Raw genomic sequence first — 25,728 nt, 5'->3', positions numbered from 1 at the left:
ACTAAAAAAAAAAAAGAGGAAGAAAAGCAGTGAGAGTGACTCGTATTAGAATGCCTGCAATGTCCAGACCCGACAAGAACCCAAAGAGTGAAAAATTATTTGTGAGATCAACCCGAGAAGAACCCGACTCTTTTATTTTATTTTATTTTCCAAGAACCCACTTTGGAAATTTGGAAAATCATGGCCTTAGCTCGAAAGACAGCTTCACCTTTTTATGGAAGATTATTTGGGGTTGGAAAGTGGCAGATGATTACAAAGCATGGAGGGAAAAAAACACTGAGAACGCGGGTGAAATGTCTTTATCTTAAGTTTTTCCTTGTCCTTTTGCCCAATGCTTTCCAGGTTTACAATTTACAGTGTTAGGTGCTAAGTTGTTTTCGTTTTTCCTTACCATTATTTCCCCCGTCGTATCAGTTTTGTTCCTATCTTGTATTTTTTGACTATTCCATCTTTCTTTCTTGATTTGTTTGATTCAATTTTGTCCATTAAGAAATGCTTTGATTCAAATTAATATAAATAAAATCTAAAGGTCCAAAACCTATTGCTCTGAAACGTTCTTGGTTCTGGGGGTGTTCTTTGACTTGTCGTGTTTCCATGTTCTGTCAAACGCTAATTTATTATTCTTCCATGTCAAGGACTATTAAGTTTCACAAATATTAATGTCGAAAAATTAGATATTGGCATTCATTGTTTGTAGCGGGAGAAGTTAGGTCTTTACTTATTCTTTTCTTGCAAAGACTATTCATACGATAGGGATGTCATTTTCGATATAGTTTGTTGTTATGCAGCTTAGCGTTTCGATATAAATATTATGGGGCTGATCATATTTGTGGAAGTCAAAATGGCTTTGTTTTCCAACAATAGTTTGGGTAGAGTTTAAATTGCATTTGAATATGTTGACATTTTTAGTCAGGATTCTTTGTTTTGTGGCATATGATGATTGGTTTGTTTGAAGTTTCTCGGAATTTGTTACGTGCCATGCAAGAATCTTCTTTCAAGAAATTGGTATTTTAACTTTTGGAGGACTTATGAAGTTTAGATTGGAATTTTTCAACATGGAATGAACTTTGTGGTTCCTAGTGGAGATTCGTAGAATTTTACATCTCAAGTAAATAGTGGGAGCAGATATGCAGTTTTATTTTAATGACAAGGCACTTTTAAGTCAAGGTTTTTTTATGGCACATGCATATATGTGATGCAAGACCTGACGGAGGAAATGTTCACTTGACTTATCAAAGAGGATAAAGAACCCTTATCTGCTATGTAGTCAATCCTTGTAGTAAGCATTTAGGTTATGCTACTTTAACATACAAGTGGAGATAATTTTTCCAGCACGTGGCAAAGCAATCAAGTTCTAAAGGTCCAGTGTTTTCAAGCTGCCCTTTGCATGTGATGTTTTAATGGTCAATTCTATTGGCAGCTTTGTTGTGGTGAGCAGAAGCAGGCCAATGCTAGGGAAAGTTAGAATGACAGGGTAAAACGTTGTGCCTTAAATCTTTTTGGATTAGCTTGTCTTTCTCTCATGTAGGAATGAATTTTGAAGGCTAGACTACACCTGCGGGTATCATGGATAAGACTGCACAGCTTCTAGGCTTCTGAGTGATGATCGCTGAAATGAAAGCTCCCATTGACAGACCAGAAATATATGTTCTTTTCAGAACATTTGATTTAGACTGGTATATTTTGCCTTCCCTGAGATGGCAGCACTTCAATGATTTCAAATTCAACATCAAGGAAAAATTGGTATCCATTTTCCTAGTACGACAGAAGTCAAGAGCATCACGCAAAATGAGGAAAAGGAATAAAGGAGGATGTAGGTGAAGCTGTGAAAAATAGACCTATCACTCTTTGCGAAATTACTATTAAAAGATCAATGCATGATGTAGTCCAACAACTACTATCTAGAAATGAAAAGCCCTGAACATTGAGATCTGGTTTGAAATGATCGACTTAAGATGTGTCTTCATCCAAGGACTGACTTCTGCATGGGTCACCCCGATGTTATCCGTGATAAATCCAGGTTCAGGGTGCAATATCTCGTATAGTGTAAAGTTTTAGATTGTTGATTGACTGTGGTATGAGTCTATATATTTGTCAATACAGATGGATAGCAATTCTTGTTACTACACCTTTAATGTTAAAGCAAGAAGATTAGAGGAGTGATAGCTTGTCTTTGTGCAACATGTCTATAGCCAAAATGTACAAGCTATAGCTATTAGGGGTTGATTTATATTTCTCTATATAGGAATACTTTTTTGACTAGACTACATATACGGGGCATCTTGTATAAGCTAGCACAGCTTGAGTGACCGGCAATGGAAGAGAGAGCTTTCATTGACAAACAGGAATTGATGGTCTTTTCAAAGTGTTTCAAATAAACTAGTAGAGCTTCTTTTCCCTTTTAAAAGGTATTGAGATGCTTTTAAGCATTGCAAATGCCATGTAAAGTGAAAACTTGATCCATTTTCCTTATACCATAGATGTAAAGAGCATCACGCAAATGGAGAAAAAGGAATAAAGGAAGACATTAGGTGAAATTGTGGAAAATAGACCTCTCACTCTTGGTTATATTACTATTAAAACATCAATGCCTGCACTAGTCCAACCACTATTATCAACAAATGAAAAGCTCTGAACAATGACATCTGGTGTGAAATGATCGACTTCACATGCGTCTTCTTCCAAGGACTGACTTTTGCATGCATCACCTCCTTGATATCTTTAATAAATCCAGATTCTTCCAAGCACTGACTTCTGCATGGGTAATCTCCTTGAGATCTTTAATAAATCGAGGTTGAGGGTGACATATAGCTTATTATGGAAACTTTTTGCTGTTTGACTGTGGTGTGGGTCTATATATTTGTTAATGCGGATGGGTTGCATTCTTACTACTCATTCCAAACCAAAGCAATAACATTAGAAGAGCTTGTGCAAAGCATTCAAAACCAAAATGTACAAGCTATTAGCTTGCTGCTCTATGGCCTCTGGAATTTCCTTGCAGCCTAAGATGGTCCAGGCCAGGTATCTGATCTTGGACATATCGATAAAACTTTTCACAGATCTTATGCTAATATTTTATGCTTTGCACTCACTAAATTGTGTCATTGTTTACTGACTGGCATGCAGTTTGGGAGTTCAAAAGCAGGGAAATGGTATGTGCCAAGAATTGCATTTGTTAAAAGTCAAGTTTTAGTTGTTTTTTTTTTTTCAAATTCTTATTAAGGTTTCTTTAGCCTCAAATTTAGTGTGAACTGTTTAACTTGTGTGATTACAGGTCATTGCACAAATGTGCCCCGCAATGTAAACTTGGAAAAGCTGCAAAATAACTATTTGTTTCCTGAGGTTATCCTTATAATCTCATATGCTTACATCCTTTCTCCTAGGATTTTAGGTTGTCTGTTCTTTCAAATTTGACATTTTAGCTTTGTCCTCAGAGATGAGCTTTATGATCCCATAAGTATTCCTTTGTTTTTTTTTCTTTTGCATAGTGGTACTTCAATAAAAAGAGTGGAGAAAACTTATAGCCCTACTTTTGTCACTGGTGATGGACCTTTTGTATTTTACACTGCAAATCCTTTTTTTTTAATTTGAAATTATAGTTTTTTTTTATCAAATTGATTCTTGAAGAACAGAATGTTGTTGCCTTCTTAGCTGGGCTCTCAGTTACATCCATTCTATCAAGCTTTTTATCTATTTCTTTACTAATTTTAAAATTACCACTGCTTGGATTTTCTCTTGGTTAATGGCCTAATATTTTATCATTTGTTGCTGCTATTGCTTGTTACTGGATTGGAACCAGATTTCAAAGCGGGAGCTCCAGCACCTGGATAAGTACCCAAGTGCAAAAGTGATTAGCCTTGGGATTGGTGATACCACTGAGCCCATTCCTGAGAAAATTAGCCTTAGCATGGCTAATGTAAGTCTTACCATCTAAATTCCAATCTGTTTTATGATTTGTGTTTCTACAGTTTTTTAGAGTTGAGAATCAAGATATGAACCTGGATGAAACAGGCCTATGTTAACATTAACTTCAACAAAACTTTCCAAACATATGCTGTTAAGGTTGATTGGTTTGCTAGTTGGTTGAGGTCTAATTCAGGGTTCATCTCAGTGCAACCAAACTTGTTCAAAGCCATTATTTCTCTCTGTAAATTTTTTGACTTTACATTTGAAATGTTTTCTGCATCTATCGGTATATTTTGGTAGTCTCTTCAGAAATAACATGCTTGAGAGTCATCATTCTGTCCTTAATTTTAGCTTGAAGACTGAAGAGAGCTGTTAATAATAAAGAGTTAATGACATTAGCACCTCTTTCAGAAAATGTTTTGTATCATCTGCAAGGAAAAAAAAAATAAGAATATCCTCAATTTAATGTTATTTTTTTGAAAGTCAATGGTTGATTTTCATTCAGGGAAGATATAATATGTTCTAAGGTATGTGATACTCTGAAAATATGCTTTCTTCCATCTCTCCCTTCCTCTCCCTTCTTTATTTCTTACCATTTTTTACATTACTTACAGGGATTTAGGTAATGAATAACCCAATGTCTGTCTCTGTGACAGGAGAAAATAAAGGTTGCATCATTTTGTTGAGAAATAAATATTTCAGTTCTATGTTATTTTGCAGTATGCACATGCCCTTTCAACTGCTGAAGGTTATAGAGGGTATGGAGCTGAGCAAGGGAATCAGGTATGTTGGTGTTTGTTTCACCTGTTTTGGTTTATTGTAAAGAAGACTTGTTTATTAGCTGATTACTGTATTGAATTCATTTCTCAAAGTTTAATATATCTGTTACAGCCGTTAATTATGAGATTCTTGGATGCTAATGTTTCTTTGAATGCAACTCATGTTTAGTATTTTACCGGTAGTATGTCTTAAGTGACTCTTTCTGTATTAAATTAGTTTTATGAGCCTAGCTGGGATAATCAGTGGATTAATTAGTTAATTATCCAGCTTCTAGTGAAAATTATGAATATACTGTTTTGAAACAAAATGATGTTTATTTGTGTAAGATAAAAAGCTACACTGCTCAAATATACTGAATTTCCTTAAGATGTGTGAGCTTCAAGTTTCTTTGGTTAGCTGGTTCTGTTTATCTTATTGTTCTTTAGTAGGGGTGATTTTTTAAGCAACTGTTATTGGGTAAACTTCTAGATATTAACTTCCGTGTTTGGTAACAGGTATTGAGGAAAGCAATTGCAGAAACATTCTACAAAAATGTACTGATAAGAGACCAGGAAGTTTTTGTATCAGATGGTTCTCAGTGTGATATTTCCCGCCTTCAGGTTATCCTTTCATAGAAGATTATATCCTTTTGTCCCCTTTGTTTTAATGTTACAACAGGGACTAACCTGCAGAAGTTCTTGTGTTAAAAATACTAAAATGCTCATCTCTTTCTATATTGCAGCTGCTTCTAGGTTCAAAAGTGACAATAGCCGTGCAGGATCCATCTTTTCCGGTGACATTATGATGCTTCTCTCTGTTTAACCATTTATTAATTATTTTATACCATTGCTTGTCTAATAGCAAAAAATAACTTTAGAAAACTGAATATGGATATAACTAATAAACATAGTAATAAATAATTATTCCACGTCTTTGTTATTTTGCTCCTAATTTCAAAGACATTTTATATTGTTGTGATATTTGGAGTTTGCATATGCAGATTAAAAATATCACTACATGTAAGAAAACTCATTTTTCATGGAAATAAATTAGTATTTTGCCCAAATCTTTGGCAGTACAGGAACTGTACTAGTGTACTTATCACAATTTAGTTGCGCCTATCATCATCATACTTTTTGCAATGTCTATACCGTTTTCTTCCTTTAATCCCTTCACACTGAAGTAAGCTTCTTAATTTAATCAAAAAAAGGAAAATTAAGAGTTAAATACTTCAGATAAATTACCTTATTTTGCTTTAAATAATTTGTGCATAGAGATCTACTTCTTATGAAATCTGTTATTGGAAACTATATAGGAAACTCTGGGAAGATGTCGGGGTGATAATTTGTTGTGCTGAAGGAGAAATGCTTACAGTAACATTTTGATGAAATATGTTGCCTAGTTTTGTCATACATATTCTTCGTTAACCTATACAAATTTCTTTGATTAATGCCTGAAAATTTGCTTTTGTCACATGTCTGTACAATTTTGTGTAATAACAACAGACCTTGTCATTGACTGATAATTGATCATATTTGGCTTTTGCAATGATTTACAACAGATTTGTATCAGAGCTGTAATATTTAAGATGGAAGATGTGTTTTGCAACAGGCTTATATAGATTCAAGTGTTATTATCGGCCAGGCTGGTGATTTTCAAGACAAAACTGGGAAGTACCAGAACATTGTATACATGCAGTGTGGACCTGAAAATAATTTTTTCCCTGATTTAACAACCACTCCAAGAACAGATATAATCTTCTTTTGCTCCCCAAATAATCCCACAGGTCATGCAGCAACAAGGAAGCAATTACAGCAGCTTGTAGAGTTTGCAAGGGATAATGGATCAATTATTATTTTTGACTCTGCTTATGCAGCGTATATTACTGATGACAGTCCTAAATCAATCTTTGAAATTCCTGGTGCCAAAGAGGTAAGTTGCTGACATGTCATCGAGCTAAGAAAAATTCGTGTTTTGTCTGATGTAACTGAAAGTTGTAAATGGTTCTATATTTGAGAGATAACCAAGTCATTTGGATCTTTTGGCTTTTGATAGATGAAGATCTAACGAATTGGAACTAAATGCTAGAGACCAGTCAACATTTATTTGACTACCATAACTTCAAAGCTTTGGCTAATGATCAGTACATGGAAATGGTAGATAGAAAATGATAAATTGGAGCAGAATCCCTTCATTTTGGGACTGTTAAGTGCACCTGATAAAGTTGCTTATGGCAGCTTGTCAGAACTGATTGTCACCATTTTCTGGAATGCATGGCTTTAGGTTGAGTTTGGGAACTTGAATTTAAAGAGGGTTGGGTTTTCATATTAGTATAATTGTGTGATAGAGTTCATGAAACATGAATTTCATGGTTATACATCAAATCTATTGATTTGCTGGATATTAAATAATAAATTTGAAATACCTAGATGGGAAAGTGAATTTTAAATTCATTCTCTCATGCTCTTTCAGATACATAGATATACTTTCTATTGAGAGAGGGAGATATTTCTCAAACAATATAATAGTTTGTGAATTTGCTTCGTGAAGCATAGCATATCAATTTATGTAGCTTTGTGAATTTCCTCAGGTTGCAATTGAAATTTCATCATTCTCTAAATTTGCTGGGTTCACGGGAGTTCGTCTTGGTTGGACTGTGGTCCCTGAAGAACTCTTGTTTTCAAGTGGGTTTCCTGTCATAAATGACTTCAATCGCATTGTATGCACCTGCTTCAATGGAGCATCCAACATAGCTCAGGCTGGTGGACTAGCATGCCTCTCTTCAGAAGGTTTCCAGGTAAGTTTTAAATACAAGAAATTAATCAAAGAAAACATTACACATAGTAAACATTCAGCTTTGACATCAAATCTGTATTATGAGGGTATACTGGTAGTTGTGCTTACATTCATAGGCATGTTTCATGATAGTAATGGATTCAATATCTTTTCTAATAACCACCTTGGTCACATCAAGATCTTCCACAATATAATGAAGATTATACCAGTTAATTGAGACTGTTTGAGGAAGTTCATAAGGGCCAACTTGTAGTTTGTTCTGTTGAAATGCCTACAGTTAAGTCTAATGGCAGTGTTTTCTCTCGTCAGTTATTAGCTCAAGACTTAGTTTGACAGAAATTTGTTATAGGAAAGTTACCTTGTTGGAGTTTACTGCTTATATTTCGATGAATTGTAGAAAACTTTAATCCGAAACAGTTCTTTATCAACCTGCTTTTGTACATAGTATGTTGTGTTTGTTAACATTTAACAGTTGATATAATTTGACATGCAAGTCTAACACGAGACTAGTCTACCCCGTGATGTGGTGCTATTCTAACTTCTCAAATATTAATCTTGACCTAGAGGAACAGGACCACTGAATGTCTTTTGGAAAATTCTCAGGCTATATGTTCAGTTATTGACTACTACAAGGAGAACACGAAGATATTAGTAAACACTTTTGCCTCTCTTGGTCTGAAGGCTTATGGTGGTGTAAATGCACCGTATGTTTGGGTGCATTTTCCGGGTTTAAAATCATGGAATGTATTTGCAGAAATTCTTGAGAAGACTCATATAATAACAGTACCCGGATCTGGCTTTGGTCCTGGTGGTGCAGAGTACATCAGAGTCAGTGCTTTTGGGCAAAGAGAGCGCATCATGGAAGCATCATGGAGGCTGGAGAAACTAATCTCGAATGAAAAAGCCCTTTTTAACTCGGTTGAGAATAAAGAGTGAAGCGGTTTCAACTGCCAGACTCTCTGATGGTATAATTATTATGTAAAATAAATAATAACCTGGTGTGCAAGTGCACTACTGTGTGATTTGGATGAAGCCGCTATGGACTGATTTTCAATTGTTACAAATTGCTTAGATAATAATCTTCTTGTCATCCTTTCTGTAATCATTGCCTGCTGGTGTCATGCTGTAACTCAAGCTATTCTAAGAGGAGCATATATCCATAATCTTGTATTTCTTTTCAATGTGTTGCATAAATTGGGTTTTGATACCAATTTCCAACTCCCAAGTGGCGAAAAATGCAGTAGCCCACGTAATTCTAGCAATAACAGAATCATTGTAGACCCTTTACAACTCACAGTTAGTAACGGGTCACTAGCAACATCACTGGCGTACGTCACGTAAATACTTGAATAGTGTCATTCTCACACAGTTATCATAAGGAGAATTGGATATCCTGTGCTGTCACTTCGATATTAGAAAAGAAGCAATTCATTATATCTAGTGATAAAACAAGATGATAATTTGAGCTATCATGCTTTCCAGCTTTAAGAAAATTTGAATTCTTTACATTATACGAGGATATAAGAGAAGGTTTATAACTTACATAAATCCCAATTTCAACGGGCTGCTTGCTAAATCAACCTTTTTGGTAAATCAAATAAGGGCAACTGAAACACAACAGAATAATTGTATCGACCAATGTCTGGAAAGTTGATGCCGACTCAGATCCCTTAGCACCCTCATGATGGCACTAGATATTGAGGGTCTGACAACTCACTAGTTCAGAAGATTCAGCCATCCTTGTGGCAATAACCCTCCAAAGATTTGTTCCGATTGCTGGTGCAGATTCTGCAGACATAGCATGCACACAAGAGGAGTCACCCGATGTAGTTGAAGGTAGGGAAGTAAGATGGTTTTGCACATCAGTCTGCAGGATCGAGATGTTATTGGCATCTCTGGTAATCACATGAAGCTTTCCTAGTAAACCAGCAAGCAAACAGGGAGACTCTGACTCAGTAACGTGAGGAATGGGGACCTCTCCTACTGCAACTTTCCAAGCATCATCTTGGTGATCATACACCTTGATCCTAGCACTTTCGGGAGAACTAGATGGATCAAGTGCATACAACTCACCATCAACAGTGACACTCAATTTTGTTCCTGCCTGTCTTGCAGGCCAACCCTCACCCATGCCCACTGGCATTTCAACCCATGAATTTACCTCTGGATCATACACCTCCCCTCCAACATCAACAAAAAATGGCCAACAATATAAACTCTGAGGTACAAATAACCTTCCCCTATATGATGTCATTCCTGTGGCAATGGGTTTGAGTAGATCAGCCAGAAAGACAGTGGGTAGAACCTGAGCTTTTGAAAATGGCATGCTTGGTATTTGAGACCATATACCAGTATGAGGATCAAATACTTCAGCAGACTGAAGTGGAGTTAATCCACCACGACCCCTGGTAACCCCTCCAACAACATATAGCTTATTACATAAGATGCCAGTCTTACAATAGGCTCTACCAATTGACATTGGACTTATTTCACTCCACAAATTTAGAACTGGATTATACTGCCAAACACACCTCAGGGCTGAAGCTCTAGAGAATCCTCCTAACACATAAAGGCAGCCATCAACAGCACTAATGGCGCACCCACAGAATGGCATTCTGTCCAATGCATCCTTTCTCCCAAGCCAACCCCTTATGACATCTGCAATTTTTATGCTCGAGCCCACCACATTCCACATTCTAAGGCTAGCTAAACCTTTCCTGGATCCGTCTTCAATAGAAACATTGGGCATCAGCGGCAACCTCTGCCATCTTCTTGACAGAGGATCCAAAGCATACCACAAAAGCTTGTCACCTTCAACCTTAGTCAATATATAGAGCCATTCCTCTGTTGTTCCAAGTTCTTTCCTTATATTGAAAAGTTCAGTATTCATGATGGCAGCTTTCCAGGCTCGAGAAACTAACCTCATGTTCAAGTAATAAATCCTTGGAATTCTGGCAAGAATCTGATAGGATATCTCATCGGGAAGACTGGGAATCAATCTTGGGTTCTCCTCACAAAAACAGGATGACAACTTCTGCCTCTTGCATGTTTCATTTTGGGAAACCTCAAAGGGCTCACTCATTCCAGCCCTGGAACTGTTTAGGCTTAATAACGCCCCCATCAATATCTTATTGATTGCAATATATTAATATATCAATTCCAGAAAGATCCAACCTTTGAGAGCTAGAGATTTTAATCAACACCAAAAACATCCAACTTTCTACACGAACCTGCTCAAAACCATCAAGGCTCTATCATGTTTCTGAGGTCAGAACAAAAAAACAAGGTAAAATGGAAGATGTCAAAGTTGAATTAAAAGGCCAACAGCATGGACTAGGGGCAATGCAATTTAGTTTCAGTACAACCATCTATATGAAGGAAGATTATCAACAAACAATCTGATTCACCAAATTCAAAAAAAAAAAAACCAGAAGCCTCTAACCATCATCTATAGAATTGGAATCTCTAAAGAAAAGAAGGGGGAGATACCATACCCCTTGCAAGTTGTCTAAGGAGAAAAAGAAACTGGAATGCCTCATGTACAATTGGAAAGTTTACTAAGAAAAGAAATGAGCAAAAAGAGATTCTGCCTTTACCATAAAGCTGAGAAATAGAATAGTATTATTCCCAGTTAGATAAGATAACTCTTAAATTTAAATAACATCAGGAACAATTTCTCAGCTTAGTATCAAGATGGTCTCATTTCAATCTCTCCCAATACACCTCTGCAATCACCAGCTATTTTACCGCTGGTCTCACGCACCCTCATCATAAAGCAAAGATAAGAAATGCAACAACATTGTACCAGAAAAGTATAAGCAAAGGCACTCTTTATTAACTTCCAAGATACCTTCAACAGGGAGAACAAGGATAACTTCAAGGATAACTTTAAGAGTTCTCAGAGACTCTCAAAAACGGTTACCCTTTTCTTAATTTGTGAAAATAAAGCCAATTAGAACCTATGTTGCACGAAGTCAGGTAGGAGTGTCAGAACGAATATTCATCAAGAAATGGGCAGGTCTAGGTTTTTGTAAGGTTTTCCTCATAATTCAATAGATCAGCACATCTTCTCTCTATAAGTTCCCCAAAATCAAAGTAAATAGCAAAGAAAATATACAAAATTTAACTTCGTGACTTATCCTTAATTTTTCTCAGCAACCAAATAAAGTCAAAATAAAAAGTTCAATAATTTGAGCACTAAGAAAACAAAATACCCAAATCCACAAATGATAACAACAATTCAACATGGGTTCTTCACATAAATTCTCAATTAATTAACAAGAACTGCAGTAATTTAAAAGAAGAGAATAAAAAATCAGCTAAATGAAGTAAAACATTTATCTGAAATTAATTGAACGCCAGTGAAACGAGTTGAAGAATAAATGAAACAATCACGGCCATTCTTTTGAAACCCACCACTCTGTTTATACCAAGTGACAAACTTTCCAATGAAACGGCTTCAATTTCATAAGAAGTCGAATCCCCCGAAAACTAAGCTAAAAGAGCAATTTCACAAAAAAAAAAGAAAAGAAAAGTAAAGAAAACAAATCAAGACGGAGAACAGTGATAAAGAAACCTGAATCTTTGCGGAAAGACGAGGAGACCGAGAAGACGAGGAGACAGAGCTTCGCATGTTATGCGTGAACAACCTTATATTCTTTTCCTTTTTCGTGTTAATTTAATTTAGGATTCGTCTTATTTTATTTTATTCCAGAGATTTTATATTTTACTTTAACATAAAGCATCTGCCCAGATCACCTTCTAAACGTCACTTAACCCCAAAGATAATTATAATTTATAAGACTAATGACTATAATAAAATAATAGAGAAAAATAAAAAATAAAAAAAGAAGAAAGAAGATTGCCCTCCTCTTTCTTCGTCAACGTCAATATATTTTGCCTTTTTGTTGTTTTATTATTAACGAGTAAGCAATTAATTGTTGATTTCCAATTATGATTTAATTTACTAATTGTGTTTGTAAATAGAACTATGGTATTCTATTTTGTCCTTCTTATGCTTCATTTTCCTATTAAACCTTAATAAAGCTAATCCTGACTTGTCTTTTTGCGTATTTCTATTTGGTTTGTGATAAATCTAATTATTTGTCAAACTAGTAAAGTAAACTAGCAACTTCATTATCTTCCCTTGAACCACATTTACAAAGACTACTCAATTTTTTTGTCATGACTTTGTAATGTACGTCGTAAATTAATTTATTTTTGCTTAAAAAACTTGTTTTAGTTAATTTTTGTTATAGTCTGTTTTATTTTAATAAATTATAATAAAACATATTACTCTTATAAAATCATGCAAAATCTTGTGTTTATTTTGATCAAATTATTCAAATAGTCTCAATACTCTATCTAAATAATGAATTTAATGTCTATATAATAATTTGTAAAAATTAAATTTTTATATTTTTTAATATTAATAATATAAATTCAATGTATTAAAATTTTTTTTGTTATTTATGTTGATAAAGAGTTTGCTTATATGACATGATATTTTTTTTGATATGATATTGAATTTAATGATAGGATAATAATAATATGATATTTCACAAATGATATAATAGTAGTGTTGATATGATGTGACCAAATAATGAAATGAATTATATAAGTGTAGACGGGGAATTATCTAATATAAGTTAATTAGAAAATAAACGTAAATTTTTATGTTATATAATTTGAAGTAGTGAAAAGAATATTGTGAAATAAATAAAAAAAGTTACATCATCATATTTAATGTCACATCAATAAAAAAAATTTATATCATTATAAACAATTAAAAAAATTTAATACTGTTAACAATTAAATTGACATTATTAATTTTAAAAAATTACAGAGATTTAATTTTTATAAATTATTGTATAAATATTAAATTTACTACTTTACCAAAGTACAGAGACTAATTGTATAATTCAACTATTTACTTTTGCAACTACAATTTTCTTCTAACTATAATTTGTTTCTTTAGTGTATGTATTTTCTTTTCCAGAAGATTGAAATCTATGGTATTGAAATTCGAACTAATTAAAACTAATCTAGGGTTTAGGGTTATTTAATCACGAGTACAAAATTAGGCCCACTTACTTTAAAGGAATAAAGGTGGACTTGAAAGCTCAAGGCTTGTTTGCCAAGAAAGACTATAGAAAAGGAGCAAAGTTTTACAAAATTTGAGGCTTTTGGGCTTGACCTCAGTCATCCGGTTGGCCCAAATTACTCATATTCCTTCCTTCAAATGGGAGGAGTCTTCTTCTTGTATTTATTGCTGAAAATAGAGTTAAATAAATGAAATAATATATATAAGTATCAATACTGAGGCATAAAATAAGAGTGCTAAAATGAATTAAAATGATGGTTTCCAGTATTTTGGTGCCAATCACCTCCCCCCCAAAAAAATAAAATAAAAAAAGAACTCTTTTACTACTTACTATGGCTTGCCATTGCCAACAATTATTGATCAAATGGTCAATGGATTGAAATGATCAAGTTCCTTAGATATTCTACAAGGCTAAAATCGTAACTTTCAAAAGATTAAGAAAGTTTAGGCATAATTTCAGTCCATTATATTATGATTATGCTTGTCCAATTGTAAGAATCTTTATAAGGTACATATTGATATGCATATTTGGAAGAAATAATATACGATAAATATGATGTCTTTGGACTTTAGCACCCTTGCTTTCACTTTGTCTTGGCCCTTGGGTTAGAGCAAGTTAGCCGTATGTTTCACAGAAACCGGGTTGGCTCATGGATGGAGGGCACAAAGGGGTAGCTAGGGTGGTCCTTGTTTCTGACAATTTTGGGGGGTCGTGAATGAAGCTGTTTCATCTGGATAGCATGGAGCTGTTGGTGAGGGAATTTAAGAAGGGCAAAAGAGAGTGAGGGACACACTATTTCACATGGCATTCCCAGTACTGGTAGTTAAACAAAACTACTCATGGGCTAATCATTAGGCAAACATGGGCCCATTTATATCTACCCATTTTTGTTTTTTTGGGAATAATTTAATAATGCACGTTGTATCTTATCTACCACTCTCCCACCCTTGACTTGACAGCATGAGAAAAAGTGAATCAGTAAAGGATCTAAAAACTTGTGACTTGGAGTTGTAAAGCAGCGGATGTTGCATGGAGTTAAGTTTAGGTCATCTTCTAAAAAGAAAAATTAAACAAGTTAAAGAGGAAAAATTTAAAGAGGAAAACAACAGTATGGGGTGAGAGAGGCTCGAACTCTCGACCTCAGGATCACTCAAGAAGCTATGAGACCTACGCGCTAGCCAACTGCGCCACCACCCCGGCAATGGAAGAGGTGGTGACACAATTAGCTTTCCTAAGATTCTGAAGATTGTAAAATCAGCTGGTAGACTACTTCATTTTGCTACCTAATTCAAATTGAATAAAACACAGTAGAATTTATAATGGAGCAACCAAACCACATTCATTTTGCTGTAAGATTGAGACATTCATATTGCATTGTTTTTTTGCGCCTTTTCTACTTCAACCCGGTAGATTGAGACATTTACTCAAGGTTTACTTTGAGAAACAACGGCATTGGCACTTTGGCAGGTCAATTCAAGTATTTAAAACAATGCTCTTATGAGACACACTCAAGACAGATGGACAGGGCACCAGCACTGGAGAGAAAGGGAGATTGACAAGAGTAGAGAACAGGTCTGAAAATGTTAGTTGTTACCAGCTCTGTGGTCGCAGTCTTACCTTGGTAAACTCATTTATTGTATCCCCTTCTGCCACTTTAACTGAAATTTCCCTCTTGTTCCTCTGTTCTTTTGCCAACCTTCTTTATTGTACAGCACATTGGCTCTTCTCTCTTACTAACTAATCTTTTCAATACTAATTTTATCATTATTTCTCAACATGCTGTACTACAGGATGGTTTGAAACAGAACAGGCTAGCTACACCTTCTTGTCTCCCACAAAATAATTGGCCCGACAATACCATAATTAAACATAATTTTCTTTTCTGTGATTTTTGGGAAGAAAGAAACTATCGCAGTTGTTCAACAATGGGAATATTATTTACTGCTGATGATGCAATTCCGCTAATAATTCTCAGGATTTTCCTTTCAATCAATCCTAACCATCTATATATTGTAGTTGCCCAAGAGTTACACGAAAGGATATTTCAGTCATCCCGGGTCATTTTATCCCAGAAATGGGTCGCTTATCAACATTAACCAGAGACAAAGATAGGAAGGTGGAAGCATTAACAGGGGGGTATAACAATGCAAATAAAACTGTCACTGCCTCCAAGACCTCGTTAGCTAAGTCATAAATGTAGCATGCATATTTCCTTCTTTTTATTTACACTTGTCTCATTTTACTCATCACAGCCTACCTTCATATTTCTTCTTCGAATAGCTCTCTCTTAGGTTACCATATTCCTTGTCTTGAAAACTCCTTCCTCCACAGTCCTCTGCTTTCTTTCTTTGAAAGATGAAGAATGGTAAGATGAGGGGTTTCATGTGCCAGTCCACAGCAATAAATGCTACATGCATGGCAGCTGATCCCCGCTCGGCTGTGATGCCAAGGAGGCCAGACAGAATCCTTATAGAGGATACGAGATTAATCAACAATGCCAGGTATTCTAGGCTTGTTGAGTCTCGACGATTTGTTGGATCTGATAAGAGACCAATTTTCACTCCCTTTGTCAAAAGGGAACAAAATCAAGAACAGAAGCCAAAACCCCTCCAGAAACAAGTTCAACTAGCTTCATCAGAGCATGTTTTCCAGGTCAGACTTCGATCGATTATGCCGCTACTATCCCCCAAATACCTTATTATATAGTAAAAGAAAAACCATACATATATGTAGCCAGTTTGCTTTACTTTTACTTAGCATCCAGAAGCTAGCTACACCCAAAAAAGAAAAAAAAAAAACCAAACCTGGTCTTCTGCTTTCAACTTTGTTACTTATCTACCCAGGTCGACGTCGAAAAAAACCAAAAAGAAATAATGTTCAAGAAACAGTCTTGAAAATGGTTCTATAAACTTTTTGATTAAGTGCTAGAGCAATTTTGAAACATTTTTCTTGTAATGTACTTCGAGTTATTGATCATGTATAGGTATAGCCTGTAAGAACTTGGGCTAGGCAGTTGAATATTTTCATTTTTCACTTGATACGTGTATACAATACAGAGATAGCTATCTTTTAAAAGTGATAATAGTTATCCTATAGGATAAGTACGCAAGAAGCTGAAGATTATCATTTGCTAACTGAAAGTTTAGTTGATTCTTCTACATAGCCAACCTCATGACTGTTGCATACTTCATGATAACTATATCGTGATTAATTAAAATGTAATCATTCTAATATACATATATCTATTGTCCCTTCTATTTTTGACATAAACTGAGATTTATGTTCCTTGTCGGTTTGGTTCTCTCTCATAATTTAGCATACTCCCACCTGCATTTTAAGGAGCATTTAATCCTATCAATGACCCATCAAATAATATTGAAGCGACAGCATTAGAATTAGTTATAAGTAATTGATCTCACTCGAAAATCAACTGGTCTGTTTAGTTATAAGTTATCCATCATTTACTTAAAAATGATAAATCAATGCCCTGATCTAAAAAATATAGATCAGAATATGAAGATCCTACTTAAGCAACTTATAAAGGGGGGTTTGAAGACACGTAGGCGTAAAAGAGCTACGCCATTATTCGACAACTACTTCCCTGCGTGACATTGTCCTTTTCTCTTGTAAATGAGTCGTTGCAGGTGGTTGTCATGCGGGTCTCTCTTCATTGCCAAGGTTGTGCTGGGAAAGTGAAGAAACATTTATCCAAAATGGAAGGTAATTACCATCAATTTTCCAATCCATATATAGGCGAATCAATGCTTGATTAGTTATTTTATTTTTTGTCTCAAGTAATATCGGTTAAATCATTAAAGTATGAACTTAACTGGTATATAATATGACACCTATTGATGCTTTTCTGAAATGTGGAAAAAATTCCAAAACTTTTTGTCACCGAATTTTGAGGTCAAGTTTTTTAAGAAACCAATCTGCCTTAGCCCTTTTAAATTTTAGAACAAAGAGTAAAGGACCGACCCTTTCAGCCTTTTTTTATCCTATCATTTTCAGCTTGTTTAAAGTTGCAAGCTACACCAACCAGGCAAATGGGGCATTGAATTGAATGTCCACATTCGGTGCAAAAGCCACACCTTAGAGCTGAGCCCCCACCAGTTTTAAAGTAGAAAACCAGCTATGGCTTTCACATGGATTAAGCCAACTCATGAGTTCCCGTGATTTGGTCAACAAGTATTTATTTGCTTTAGATAGCAAGTCTGCTACCTTGCGAACCGATGGATAACCATTTTGTTTGTGTTATCAAGAAAACTACCACCAATACCATGGTTGATGGACCACATAGAGTACAATTCTTTCCTTTACCTCAAGAGTCAAGGCTTAACCCAATTGGCTAATGCAAAGTTGTTTTCTTCTGTTTGGAAAACCAGGAGTTACATCATTCAGTATAGACCTTGAGAGCAAGAGGGTGACTGTGATGGGGCACGTATCACCAGTGGGAGTCCTGGAGAGCATTTCGAAGGTGAAAAAGGCAGAGTTCTGGCCTTGTTGAATAGGGTGCCTTTTACTTGAAATGGAGAAAGAAGTGGCACTGTGCCAAAGTCGCGAAGAGAAAACTCAGACGTTGGCTTTTATCTTAGAATTGGGTAAATCTTTAATTCAAGTGGTCCTCAATCCTCACCCAAAATAAAAGAGGGATAGATCGAGTAGGCATGGGTTTCGGAGTATGTGAAGTGGAGTCGTGTTGATAGGGATGTTCCATGGTTTGACAATGAATTTTATTACGTCTTTCTCTTTTTCCCTGAAGCCTATCTACCATGCACTACACATGGTATTGCTTTAATTGGGAAATACCTCATGTTTGTTTAAAGAATTTGAGAAAAAAGAATCTTGACTTCTCCAGGATAGCTTTGTTTGTTTGTTTTTTGATTTATTTCTTAAATTACACAATAAGATAATTAACAAGTAATCAAATCTCTTTCACTCTTTACTCACTGCATGTGATCTCTGTATGCTTAAAACAGACCTTATATACAAGCCTTTCCAAAATATCCTAGGATCGAAGTTCACCGGAAAATTAATAAAAGAATAATGAATTGGGGGCCTGACGTTTCTCTTGTGGCATTGTCCCAAGACGAGAAGAGTGACCAAAAAGGAAATTTCTTAAAAAAGTGGCTGTCGATGAAACCCAACCAAACCAACCCATCTAGCAAGACAGTGATGATTTATTCCATAGGCAAACGACACGCATATAGGGGTGGTAAATGGAGAAGAATATTACCTAAATTTAGTGGTCAACATATTTCTCATCCTTTTTTTATTATTATTATTTTGTTTTTTATATTCCATTTTAAGATTTCACTTCCATTGGTTGTATCTATTCAACCCAAGGATGTAATGACTATAGTAAGGGGTAATTAGAACCTGAAGACAAGAAGAAAACGCATTGAATTAATTTGCCTTCGATTTTTTCTATATTTTAACTTGTGATAACATTACATGGAATTTAGCCAAGATTTCACACTATGTTAACATCATCATGTCACCTAATTTGTACATTTGGTTCATCAAGGTTGTTTCTCTTGAGTCTCTGTGCGATGATAACAATGTCAATCTCTTTCTTATATGTTTGACCAAAAAAAAGAAAGTAAAACTGACGGTGGCTAATTCATGTCATTTTTCGTTTTAAAAAAAACCATGATAAAGAATCACTTTATCTACCCAAATTCTTGATCTTGAACCTGGTCTATAATCCTATCTAAGTTACTAAGTACCCTTTCAATATATATCTCATTTTTTTTATTTTTGTATATATTTTTTGGGTTATCGACCAAAGTTTTATATTATTGAAGGATCAAGTATGAATAGCTGACTTAAAGGATTAAGGATAAGATGAGCTTAGGCCGGGTCTTTATGTTTAAAAAAACGTTGAAAGTGAGCCCACATTCTTAATTAATGAAAAAACCAAATGTATTTGTAGTTATACATCACATTTAAGTGAAGTTAGCATACGTGTGATTTACATCTTGATTTGATTTTAATATTCGGATTAAGCATTCATTAGTTATAATGCAAATGGAGGAAAAAATTACAATAAATCTTGCTTCTTGCGTGTTTTGTCCCCACTAACATTCTTGTGACTGAAGCAATGTACATGAACTATTAAACATCTCAGTTTTCATTGCATGCATCTCTAATTTGTCTTTCTATCTTGTATTTATGCAATGAAATTCGGGTCCTTTAAATTTGATATATTCTTGTTATTCACCTTCTGGTTTGTAGGTCCTGAAATAGAAAGTTCGGAAGTTTATATTCATCGAAACCAAATAGAACTCTGTTTCCGAAAAAGAAGGGAAACATACAGAAAAAAAAAAAAAAACCAGAAAACTCTCTCTCTGTCAGATTCAACGAATGTAGACATCCTTTAACCTTCGATCTCCCGTGCTATTCCTCATGTTTTCTCCATTGGGACATTAACAGAAAGTTGAATCGGCCAAAGGAAAAAAAAATAATTGAAGCATATAAAAAGAGCTGGTTGGATACGATGATGTGCTGCCGCATTACCAGCATGTAAACGCAAGCTTTGTAAGCAAACTCCTTGTTAAATTCTTCCATCTCAATTTCTCTTTTGACTTTGCCATTCTTGTCTTTTATTATAATCTGATGGCTGTTCTTTTTTTCCTTTTTTTTTGGGTGGGGTAGTGGGGTTTCAAGGTTGGGATGATGATTTCACTTTGGATGGTGGTCATGAAAAGTTTTCTGTGTTTTTTAGTAAGGCCATGATCCATATTCTTCTGGAAGACTTTTTATTCTTAGCACTGAATCAATACTGAAAAGACCAACTTTAAAAGCTGTGTCCTTTAATTTGATCTGGGTCACTTTTTGCTTTTCTTTTTCTTGGAATATGGGTTTTTAGGTTTTAGTTAATTTGAGTTGTGTCCAGGCCCCGTCGTTCATATTTCCTTAAGGTTGTTGAATGAATATCTTGTTATCGTTCATATTTCCTTGGAAAGCAAAATCTAAACCCACTTTCACTTTTTCCCTGTTTGACTGTTTTGCAGTGAAGGGAACCGTTTGTTTCTTGAGACATTGGCACGTTCTTTCTTGTGTTTTTCACCCACATGCTATGTCGGACAAGAGTAATTTAATAGGCTCATCTGTTTTATTGGAATAACCTTGCTTTTTTTTCCTTTCTGGAGATAGAAAATTTAGCCTAGTTGATAGCTGTACAAATAACTTAATAGATAAGCGTCACAACAGAAAGTGAAATTCTGGAAAAAAAAAAAAGGGGAATGCACTTCTGATGGTTGAGCGCGGATGATAGAAATTGCATCTAATCTTTTTGCTTTTTCAGATTTGCAATTAAATATCCACCACCATCCTTTAAAGAATTCCTAAATTCAATAAATCAAGTAGTTCAAAGTGAGGATGAAGCTTTTAAGTTCGTAGCAGAAGAAACTATGGGATAGCTATAGATGACTCTAGGCCTAACATAGGGACACCAAATCCCAAGGTCAACACTTGAACAAATGAGTAGTAGTTTATCATGATAATCTCTTTCAAACAATACCAAAACAATTCCAAGTGTTATTTGTTTGAAGAATTTAGCCTGATTTATAATCAGCTTGTCGGGACTTATGTATGTAGAATAGATGAGCGCTAGATACATTGATGAGAAATCTCTTTTTGACATATAATAGTTGACTAGATATTCCGGCTTGCACTCTTATAAATGGGAACCGTCCCTGTTTTCCCCAGTGCAGACACATTTTAGATCTTCTTTGGCTCTCTTGTCGTTTCACTGTTATGGTCTAATCAATTAGCTGCGTTGATCAGCACTGACATTTTAAGTTAGTATCTTCTCTTAGTCTATGATTTCATAGGCATTTTTCTCTTCGAGTCCAATATCATTCTTCTCTTAAAGAGAAACATGTTATGATTATCTTCCAACTATTTCAGTTGACTTTTGAACTGTTATGGTTCGGGCTGCTAGTGTTGTCTTTACAGGTGTTCTTATGATATCTACTTCTAATCGTGCAGGTTATAAATTAGTCTCTAGACAGAATGAGTCACCGTGTCACTGATGAGCTTGGCTCCGAGGAGATGGATATTGTGAGTGTTTCGTCATCACGTCGCAATTCAGAGAATTTGCCTTACGTTCATAAGGTGGGAGTACCTCCTAAGCAAAACCTGCTGAAAGAAATTGCAGCCACTGTGAAGGAAACTTTCTTTGCAGATGATCCTTTACGCCATTTTAAGGATCAACCAAGGTCAAGAAAGTTTGTCCTAGGCTTCCAAGCGGTTTTCCCTATATTCGAATGGGGAAGGAACTACAGCCTTTCTAAATTCAAAGGTGATTTGATTGCTGGACTTACTATCGCAAGTCTTTGCATTCCACAGGTAAGGGTGATCTGCAAGATAATGTAGTTGAAATTTCCATTATTTGGTTTCTGTTTCTAATAATTTTGAATTTTAAAATTAGGATATTGGATATGCAAAGCTTGCAAATCTGGAGCCCCAATATGGATTATGTAAGTTTTCTTTCTACTTAATAAGATACTTTATTGGGGTGGGGTGGGGGAGATCATATTGACTGATTTCAAGAACTTGTCTTCAATTGCATTACAGATAGTAGCTTTGTTCCACCTCTTGTTTATGCATTTATGGGAAGCTCGCGGGATATTGCCATTGGACCTGTGGCTGTGGTTTCTCTCTTGCTTGGTAGTCTCCTGCGGGATGAGATTGACTCATCTGAAAATCCTGTTGACTACCGACGCCTTGCATTCACTGCTACTTTCTTTGCAGGCATCACTCAGTTCACACTTGGATTTTTAAGGTATATGGGCCAATGTCCAATGAAAGATTATATGGGCCAATTTCCTTCTTTCATTCCCAATGATTTATCAAATATTGTACCCTTTGAATATATCATCATTATGGGTATAAATCATGCTAATTGGCTGGTATGACTGCTTTCAGGTTGGGGTTCTTGATAGACTTCCTATCTCATGCTGCCATAGTTGGCTTTATGGCCGGTGCTGCTATCACCATTGCCCTTCAACAACTTAAAGGTCTACTTGGTATCAAAAAATTCACAAAGAATACTAATATTGTCTCTGTTATGCGCTCAGTATGGAACTCAGTGCATCATGGTGTAAGTGATTACTGCCTTACTTTTGAGATTCTTTATTTTTGTGGCATGAAACATGGTTGAATTTGGCTAATCTTACAGTCGACTCTGTTTTACAGTGGAATTGGCAAACTATACTAATAGGAGTGGCCTTCCTGGCCTTCCTCTTGGTTGCAAAATACATTGTAAGATCAATTTCTTTCCTTCTTCATCTATGTATAAAATTTTCATGTAATCTAATGATACCATATAAAATGGAACAGGGAAAAAAAAAGAAGAAACTATTTTGGGTGCCAGCAATTGCTCCCTTGATCTCTGTCATCCTCTCCACCTTTTTTGTGTACATCACACGTGCTGACAAGCATGGTGTTCAAATCGTATGTTTATCCATTTCTGTTTGATTGTTGCCAACTTTTATCTTTTGCAAAGGAAAAGTAATGGAAGATTCATTTCATGATGTTATATATAGGTGAAACATATCAGACAAGGCGTCAATCCACCATCTGTGAATGAAATATTTTTCTCTGGAGAATATCTTGGCAAAGGTTTCAGGATAGGGGTTGTAGCGGGTATGATAGCATTGACGGTATGCATATTCAGCACCTTATTTCTTGATTTGGCATAAAGTGATTGTGGTCACTATATCTTTTATCTAAAGCCTAACAATTTCTCTTTAGGAAGCTGTAGCAATTGGAAGGACATTTGCTTCCATGAAGGACTACCAGCTGGATGGAAATAAAGAAATGGTAGCATTAGGAACAATGAATATTGTTGGTTCGATGACATCTTGTTATGTGGCCACAGGTGTGAAAACAGAATGGCCAAACTATAGTGATTCTTTACCTCGTTTCAATTTGAATCGTATAACAAATCATTTTAACATTTATAATCTAAATGTTCATGCAGGATCCTTCTCTCGCTCAGCAGTAAATTACATGGCTGGATGCCATACAGCCGTGTCTAATATAGTGATGTCCTGTGTTGTGCTACTAACATTGGAACTCATCACTCCTCTGTTCAAGTACACTCCAAATGCAATACTTGCTTCTATTATTATATCTGCGGTGATTGGATTAATTGACATTGAAGCAGTAGCTCTAATATGGAAGATTGATAAATTTGATTTTGTTGCTTGTATGGGAGCCTTCTTTGGTGTAGTTTTCTCTTCTGTTGAGATGGGACTTTTAATTGCGGTGAGAATTTAAGGAGATTCTTGGCATATCTAAGTTTGATTTGCCACATATATACACTAAATATCCTTTTCTTGTTCCAACAGGTTTCAATATCCTTTGCAAAAATCCTCTTACAAGTTACAAGACCTCGCACAGCAATTCTTGGGAAGCTTCCGAGGACTACTGTTTACAGGAACATTCTCCAATATCCAGATGCAACAAAAGTTCCTGGCATCCTCATTGTCAGAGTTGATTCCGCAATATACTTTTCCAATTCCAACTATGTTAAAGAGAGGTATTAGCTTTTCCATATTAAAATCTCTAAAACGCCAAAAGAAATGTCAGATAAATCATATGCTAAACGCCTAATGTTAAATTTCCTGCAGGATTTTGAGATGGCTGGCTGATGAAGAAGAACAACTGAAAGAAAATTTCCAACCTAGAATTATGTATTTGATTGTTGAAATGTCACGTAAGCGATCTTCAATTTACCTCATTCAATTTTTTTGGTCATCAAGCTTGCCGCAAGAATTCTTTCTTATGAATTTATGTGCTTACAGCTGTTACTGACATTGACACTACCTCATTCAATTTTTTGGTCATCAAGCTTGCCGAAAGAATTCTTTCTTATAAATTTACATTCTTACAGCTGTTACTGACATTGACACCAGTGGCATCCATGCCTTGGAAGAGTTGTTCAGAAGTCTTGAGAAGAGGGATGTTAAGGTAACCTACAATAAAAGCACCTCAAATTTTGTATGGTAATATAAAATACTGTTTTTTAAAACTAGTGGTATATGGCACATATTTAACCTACCATTCTATGATGTTAATATAAGGGTTTTGGCATCGAGTAATATCTCAGGATTTCTGCATTCTTCTTGTGCAGCTTGTTTTAGCCAATCCAGGGCCTGTTGTGGTTGACAAGCTCCATGCTTCAAAGTTTCCAGAGTTGATAGGGGAGGATAGGATCTTCCTCACTGTAGCAGATGCAGTACTAACATGTGCTCCAAAGATGGAAGAACCATAACATGTCTTCTTGTTGTCAAACTAATTCAACATTGGAAGATTCAACACGGTTCAATAGCAAAGCTTACAAGAAACTTGCTAAGGCGAATTTTGAAGGAGCTCATACGAAAAAAGGAATAAAACCTTGACGGTGAACAGTGGATAAAATGGGGGGATTAAATTAAATAAATTAGCAAAAGCTGTGTAAATTCAATTTAATTTACGAAAGGCTTTCTTCATCATTGTTCTGATCTCCAACACTGGGGCATTAGTATCTTCTTTTTCCATGTTATTCTCATTCTTAGTTTCACATAATCAAGGTTGACTACTTGTTGATGCTTTCTATCACACAAGTATCAATAGAGTTGCTTTGTAAAAGAAATTTGAGGGTATTTCTCCTAAGGGTTTTTATAGGTCAGTATTTCTTGTAACCATGTGATTTTTCTTTGTAATTTTATTATGTATATCTCACAAAATTAACTAGAAAGCTTCAAAGCAAAGTTTAAATCCATTATGTACAAAAAATTCTCCAATTTCCAAAAGCTTCGCTTGGAGTTTGAAAAGTTTTGAGTGGAAACCGCAAGCCAACAAAGCCAAATGAGCTGTGCATTGTCCAAATGAACAGTGTCGCACATGAGGAATTCCTTCACCTTACAAGTGAAAGGAAAAAGTATTATTAAACTTATGTTTATTTTTGGAAAAGTTCTTGTATTAAGTGATGTTTATTTTGTATAAAAAGTTAGGAAAATTTGTGTGTGATTTGATAAATAAATTTGACTTTAAATTAGTATTTGAGACAAATAAGTTCATCTTTACAAAAGGTAAACTGTATAAGGTGGACTGAATGTGAAAAGTTGTTATTTGTATGAAAGCATGTTTAAACTTAACATTAATAATA

At 35.3% G+C, this 25,728-nt stretch overlaps 4 protein-coding genes and 1 non-coding gene across 13 annotated transcripts; 3 read left to right on the top strand and 2 right to left on the bottom strand.

Annotated features, from left to right (window-relative positions):
• On the top strand, positions 46-8,642 carry LOC18608332 (aminotransferase ALD1). 4 transcript variants are annotated; one of them, XM_007042960.2, is made up of 11 exons: positions 206-2,762; positions 2,909-3,021; positions 3,127-3,152; positions 3,275-3,342; positions 3,800-3,916; positions 4,627-4,689; positions 5,181-5,285; positions 5,408-5,458; positions 6,277-6,597; positions 7,256-7,462; positions 8,026-8,642. In XM_007042960.2, the coding sequence occupies exons 2-11, from the start codon at positions 2,951-2,953 to the stop codon at positions 8,395-8,397; spliced, it is 1,401 nt and encodes a 466-aa protein (XP_007043022.2). In that variant the 5' UTR covers positions 206-2,762; positions 2,909-2,950; the 3' UTR covers positions 8,398-8,642. The 4 variants fall into 4 exon arrangements, with proteins under 4 accessions (XP_017971176.1, XP_007043022.2, XP_017971177.1 ...); XM_018115688.1 differs by having other exon boundaries at positions 206-3,021; positions 8,026-8,112; positions 8,216-8,335; XM_007042961.2 differs by having other exon boundaries at positions 206-3,021; positions 8,065-8,642.
• LOC18608331 (F-box/kelch-repeat protein At1g22040) lies at positions 8,906-12,147 on the bottom strand. Of its 2 annotated transcripts, none has more exons than XM_007042959.2 (2): positions 12,038-12,147; positions 8,906-10,691 (listed from the first exon to the last, which is right to left on the bottom strand). In XM_007042959.2, the coding sequence occupies exon 2, from the start codon at positions 10,580-10,582 to the stop codon at positions 9,152-9,154; it is 1,431 nt and encodes a 476-aa protein (XP_007043021.1). In that variant the 5' UTR covers positions 10,583-10,691; positions 12,038-12,147; the 3' UTR covers positions 8,906-9,151. The 2 variants fall into 2 exon arrangements, with proteins under 2 accessions (XP_007043021.1, XP_017971175.1); XM_018115686.1 differs by having other exon boundaries at positions 8,906-10,723; positions 12,038-12,142.
• On the bottom strand, positions 14,677-14,762 carry TRNAM-CAU. The gene is given in 2 exon segments: positions 14,677-14,712; positions 14,725-14,762. It is a non-coding gene; the product is annotated as a tRNA-Met (tRNA).
• Positions 15,743-18,427, top strand: LOC18608330. The gene is made up of 3 exons (XM_007042958.2): positions 15,743-16,217; positions 17,210-17,285; positions 17,951-18,427. The coding sequence occupies exons 1-3, from the start codon at positions 15,921-15,923 to the stop codon at positions 18,070-18,072; spliced, it is 495 nt and encodes a 164-aa protein (XP_007043020.2). The 5' UTR covers positions 15,743-15,920; the 3' UTR covers positions 18,073-18,427.
• On the top strand, positions 19,752-25,339 carry LOC18608329 (sulfate transporter 1.3). 5 transcript variants are annotated; one of them, XM_018116519.1, is made up of 14 exons: positions 19,752-20,105; positions 21,561-21,920; positions 22,003-22,051; positions 22,149-22,356; positions 22,500-22,674; positions 22,770-22,835; positions 22,914-23,027; positions 23,120-23,236; positions 23,328-23,454; positions 23,557-23,843; positions 23,927-24,117; positions 24,209-24,294; positions 24,383-24,548; positions 24,712-24,810. In XM_018116519.1, exons 2-14 carry the CDS (start codon positions 21,585-21,587, stop codon positions 24,719-24,721), a joined length of 1,932 nt encoding a protein of 643 aa, XP_017972008.1. In that variant the 5' UTR covers positions 19,752-20,105; positions 21,561-21,584; the 3' UTR covers positions 24,722-24,810. The 5 variants fall into 5 exon arrangements, with proteins under 5 accessions (XP_017972008.1, XP_007043016.2, XP_017972006.1 ...); XM_007042954.2 differs by having other exon boundaries at positions 19,761-20,105; positions 24,472-24,548; positions 24,712-25,339; XM_018116517.1 differs by lacking the exon at positions 19,752-20,105 and adding an exon at positions 20,568-20,659 and having other exon boundaries at positions 24,472-24,548; positions 24,712-25,339.

Source organism: Theobroma cacao, chromosome 2 (assembly GCF_000208745.1).
Source record: "Theobroma cacao cultivar B97-61/B2 chromosome 2, Criollo_cocoa_genome_V2, whole genome shotgun sequence".
NCBI classification, from domain to species: domain Eukaryota; kingdom Viridiplantae; phylum Streptophyta; class Magnoliopsida; order Malvales; family Malvaceae; genus Theobroma; species Theobroma cacao.
The sequence above is the reverse complement of the archived record's forward strand: the minus strand, read 5'-3'. Positions and strand labels throughout refer to the sequence as shown.

Excerpts from the sequence above, each read along its gene's own strand:
- LOC18608332 (XM_007042960.2), top strand. The coding sequence starts at position 2,951 with ATGTACAAGCTATTAGCTTGCTGCTCTATGGCCTCTGGAATTTCCTTG. Across the intron at positions 6,598-7,255 it reads AAATTCCTGGTGCCAAAGAG|GTTGCAATTGAAATTTCATC; the intron begins GTAAGTTGCTGA and ends GAATTTCCTCAG. Across the intron at positions 7,463-8,025 it reads TCTCTTCAGAAGGTTTCCAG|AGGAACAGGACCACTGAATG; the intron begins GTAAGTTTTAAA and ends ATCTTGACCTAG.
- LOC18608331 (XM_007042959.2), bottom strand. The coding sequence starts at position 10,582 with ATGGGGGCGTTATTAAGCCTAAACAGTTCCAGGGCTGGAATGAGTGAG.
- LOC18608330 (XM_007042958.2), top strand. The coding sequence starts at position 15,921 with ATGAAGAATGGTAAGATGAGGGGTTTCATGTGCCAGTCCACAGCAATA. Across the intron at positions 16,218-17,209 it reads CATCAGAGCATGTTTTCCAG|GTGGTTGTCATGCGGGTCTC; the intron begins GTCAGACTTCGA and ends GAGTCGTTGCAG. Across the intron at positions 17,286-17,950 it reads ACATTTATCCAAAATGGAAG|GAGTTACATCATTCAGTATA; the intron begins GTAATTACCATC and ends TTGGAAAACCAG.
- LOC18608329 (XM_007042954.2), top strand. The coding sequence starts at position 21,585 with ATGAGTCACCGTGTCACTGATGAGCTTGGCTCCGAGGAGATGGATATT. Across the intron at positions 22,836-22,913 it reads TCTTGGTTGCAAAATACATT|GGAAAAAAAAAGAAGAAACT; the intron begins GTAAGATCAATT and ends AAAATGGAACAG. Across the intron at positions 23,028-23,119 it reads ACAAGCATGGTGTTCAAATC|GTGAAACATATCAGACAAGG; the intron begins GTATGTTTATCC and ends TGTTATATATAG.